We start from the raw sequence: 3,415 nt of genomic DNA, 5'->3' as shown, positions 1-3,415 counted from the left end.
TCCTTCTCAATTGCTTATTTATCAGGAAATTCACTACTCATACACACCCAAAAGAGAGAAAAGAAAGGATTCCATGTAACTGGGTTTATTCCTTATAAATAATAGCTCCTTTAAAAATTGGAAAGTTGAGGGCCCACCCTGGTGGCAAGCAGGATAGGACAGGTGCAAGCTGGCTGGAACGGCTTCATTGCGAGTTCGAGTTCGATTTACAGCCCCAGAGGTGAGGTACATGGTGCAGCAGACCTCTCCTGTCTCACCGGCTGCTCCCCTCAGCAGTGTACTTCGTTGATCTGCCTGTTTTGCTCCCCACTTTGTCTCTGGTGAATCCTCTCACTGCCCCTGTACCCCAAGTTCTGTATGCATAAATAAATAAATCTTTTTAAAAACATTGGAAAGTTGAGATCAGTTTGCCAGATGCTAAGGGCGATAAACACCAATATTTCAGCAGCTAGTATGGTAACATTTATTGCTTTTTGGTGTCACAGTTCAATGTAGTTGGTGGATTCAAATGTGAAGGGAGTGTAAGACATTTGTGCCCAAGAAATAAAGCCGGTCTTGAACCCTTTGATAATGCATTGTAGTTACCTACCTAAATCTTCCATCAGTAACGTATTGTACAATTGTCTCCCTGTGTTTCATTTTAAGCTGAAGTATTGCTGCCTGAGTTTTACTGAAAAGAAATTGAAAGGGTTTACACATTCAGTTTCCCAGCCAAAAAGACAGTGCATATTTCAGGAAGAGACGTCGGTATGTTTCACATACTTCATTTTACACACACACACGCGCGCACGCACACACACACACACACACACACACTCCTCTCTCTCTTTTAGGCAGGGATCAACCTGTCTGCCTCAAGATGGCTTGTGATATCAAAGAATGTCCTCTAGGCACCAAATTGTTTTCTTTGAAAACTTGAAACGAGAAATCCAATGTTCACATCCCGCTGGCTTTCTGTCCACAGGAACCGCTGCATCTGAATCCCGGTTACTCTGTGGCTTGTATCTCCGAAGGCAGTGGGTGTGGCTGGCTCCCTCCTGCTCCGGGATTGGTCAGAAGGCTTTTTTTTTCCCCTTCCACACACCACAAAAATCAGCAGCCTCTCCTTACAGTCAAAGCAAGGCTTCAGGTTGCAAACTGACACCTCAGAGAGGCAGCTGACTGAGAGAGCCTGGCTCACCCTGTCCTCGGCCAGCAGCCCCGCAGCTCCTGGGAAACTATCTGGCAGACACCTGAATCTGAGACTAAAAGTTCAAGCGAGAACGAGAGCAAAAAAGCAAAAGGCAGACTTTCAACTGAGCATGAGCTGCTGAAGCCCGCGGTTTTGAAGTGATGCTGAACAGAGGGGACCCTGAAAGAGAGTGAAAACTCCATGGCCAGCTTCGGGGCACAGGCCAGCCACTCCCCACCGATATGCCAATGTCATCTGTAAAGAAAGAGAAGGAGAAAGCCACTGAGGCCACCTGAGCCCGCGGGTTTCCCCCAAGTCTGGGCGGATCTGACTCCACTTGGCCAGGATGAACTCCACCCACCAGCCTGGGATGCACACCTCTCTGCACGTCTGGAACCACAGCACCTACCGACCGCACAGCAACGCCAGTGAGTCCTTGGGCAAAGGCTACTCAGACGGAGGCTGCTACGAGCAACTTTTTGTCTCTCCTGAGGTCTTTGTGACTCTGGGTGTCATAAGTTTGTTGGAGAATATTCTGGTGATTGTGGCCATAGCCAAGAACAAGAATCTGCACTCTCCCATGTACTTTTTCATCTGTAGCCTGGCAGTGGCCGATATGTTGGTGAGTGTGTCCAACGGGTCCGAAACCATTGTCATCACCCTGTTAAACAGTACAGATACGGACGCGCAGAGTTTCACAGTGAATATTGACAATGTCATTGACTCAGTGATCTGCAGCTCCTTGCTTGCGTCCATCTGCAGCCTGCTTTCGATTGCAGTGGACAGGTACTTTACTATCTTTTATGCTCTCCAGTATCATAACATCATGACGGTGAAGCGGGTGGGGATCATCATCACTTGTATCTGGGCAGCTTGCACGGTCTCGGGCATCTTGTTCATCATTTATTCAGACAGCAGCGCTGTCATCATCTGTCTCATCACCATGTTCTTCACCATGCTGGCTCTCATGGCCTCTCTGTATGTGCACATGTTCCTGATGGCCAGACTCCACATCAAGAGGATCGCTGTCCTCCCGGGCACGGGCACCATCCGCCAAGGTGCGAACATGAAGGGAGCTGTTACCTTGACCATCTTGATTGGGGTCTTTGTTGTCTGCTGGGCCCCATTCTTCCTCCACTTGATCTTCTACATCTCTTGTCCCCAGAATCCATACTGCGTGTGCTTCATGTCTCATTTTAACTTGTATCTCATCCTGATCATGTGCAATTCCATCATCGACCCCCTGATCTATGCTCTCCGGAGCCAAGAACTGAGGAAAACCTTCAAAGAGATCATCTGTTGCTTTCCTCTAGGGGGCCTCTGTGATTTGTCTAGCAGGTACTAAAGGGGAACGGCCTAAAGCTGCCTATGCAGAAGAGACTTTTTCATTCTTGTACAACCTCACCAGTGGGTTTCAGCATCAGCTTTTTCTTTTGTGTAAGGCACAAGTGGAGAAAATGCCCAGTCTCTGTATATTTTTAATGTCATGCTACTTTTTGGCTGTAAAATATTTAACCATATTATAAATCATAGGCAGTATGGATTTACAAAAAAAGAAAAAAGGAAACACATGTCCTTATTAAAAGTTTGACAATGTCTCTCTTTTTTGTTACTGTCTCCTTCTTGTTATTCCTAAGGATTCAAAACTTTTTTGTTTTAATAACCTAGAAATCAGAACATGCCTAAATACAGTCTAGGAAGGTTTTATTTTTTTAACTGTACACTCTACAACATTGCAATACAGAGATTGATTCTAGCACTGAAGGGGGGGGGAGTCAAGGACAGATACTTAATTCTTTTTAAAAGAAAAACAGCTGAAATCAAGTACTTTCAGCAAACTTGTTCATTCTCCCTAGACAGAAGTAACAGTGAAGGAATTAAAACGGCTACTGGAAAAGTAAGCTGTCTGAGTCAGAAAACAATGTGTGTTTTTCAAAGACAGAGAGATTATTACTTTGTCCAAGCAAATGAGCCAATATTCCACACGGACAGCTGGATTCAGGGGGGAAAGACCATAATAACTATGGGGGTGAATGTGTTGTAAAAATTAACTTCTGATACCAAATTAACTTCTGATACCATCATTAATAAAAACAAGGAATAAGAACATGGTAACTGCTGAAATGTCCAGAAAAGTTGTTACCTTGAAAGTTCTGCAGTATTTCATGTTTATATTTTTCACATAGATGTCTATTTGTTTTTGCTTAATTTTTAAATGAGAGTCAAAATCCACATTGTCAGGGG

The 3,415-nt window shown here is 44.7% G+C and overlaps 1 protein-coding gene across 1 annotated transcript; it reads left to right on the top strand.

Moving 5' to 3' along the window:
* The first annotated feature begins 1,143 nt into the window (after positions 1–1,143).
* On the top strand, positions 1,144–2,711 carry MC4R (melanocortin 4 receptor). The gene has a single exon (XM_004683944.2). It carries the CDS (start codon positions 1,518–1,520, stop codon positions 2,514–2,516), a length of 999 nt encoding a protein of 332 aa, XP_004684001.1. The 5' UTR covers positions 1,144–1,517; the 3' UTR covers positions 2,517–2,711.
* Positions 2,712–3,415: the final 704 nt, after the last annotated feature.

The sequence above is a fragment of the Condylura cristata genome, unplaced genomic scaffold (assembly GCF_000260355.1).
Source record: "Condylura cristata isolate star-nosed mole 26May11 unplaced genomic scaffold, ConCri1.0 scaffold00016, whole genome shotgun sequence".
Lineage (NCBI taxonomy): Eukaryota > Metazoa > Chordata > Mammalia > Eulipotyphla > Talpidae > Condylura > Condylura cristata.
This window is presented reverse-complemented; position numbering and strand designations above follow the sequence as displayed.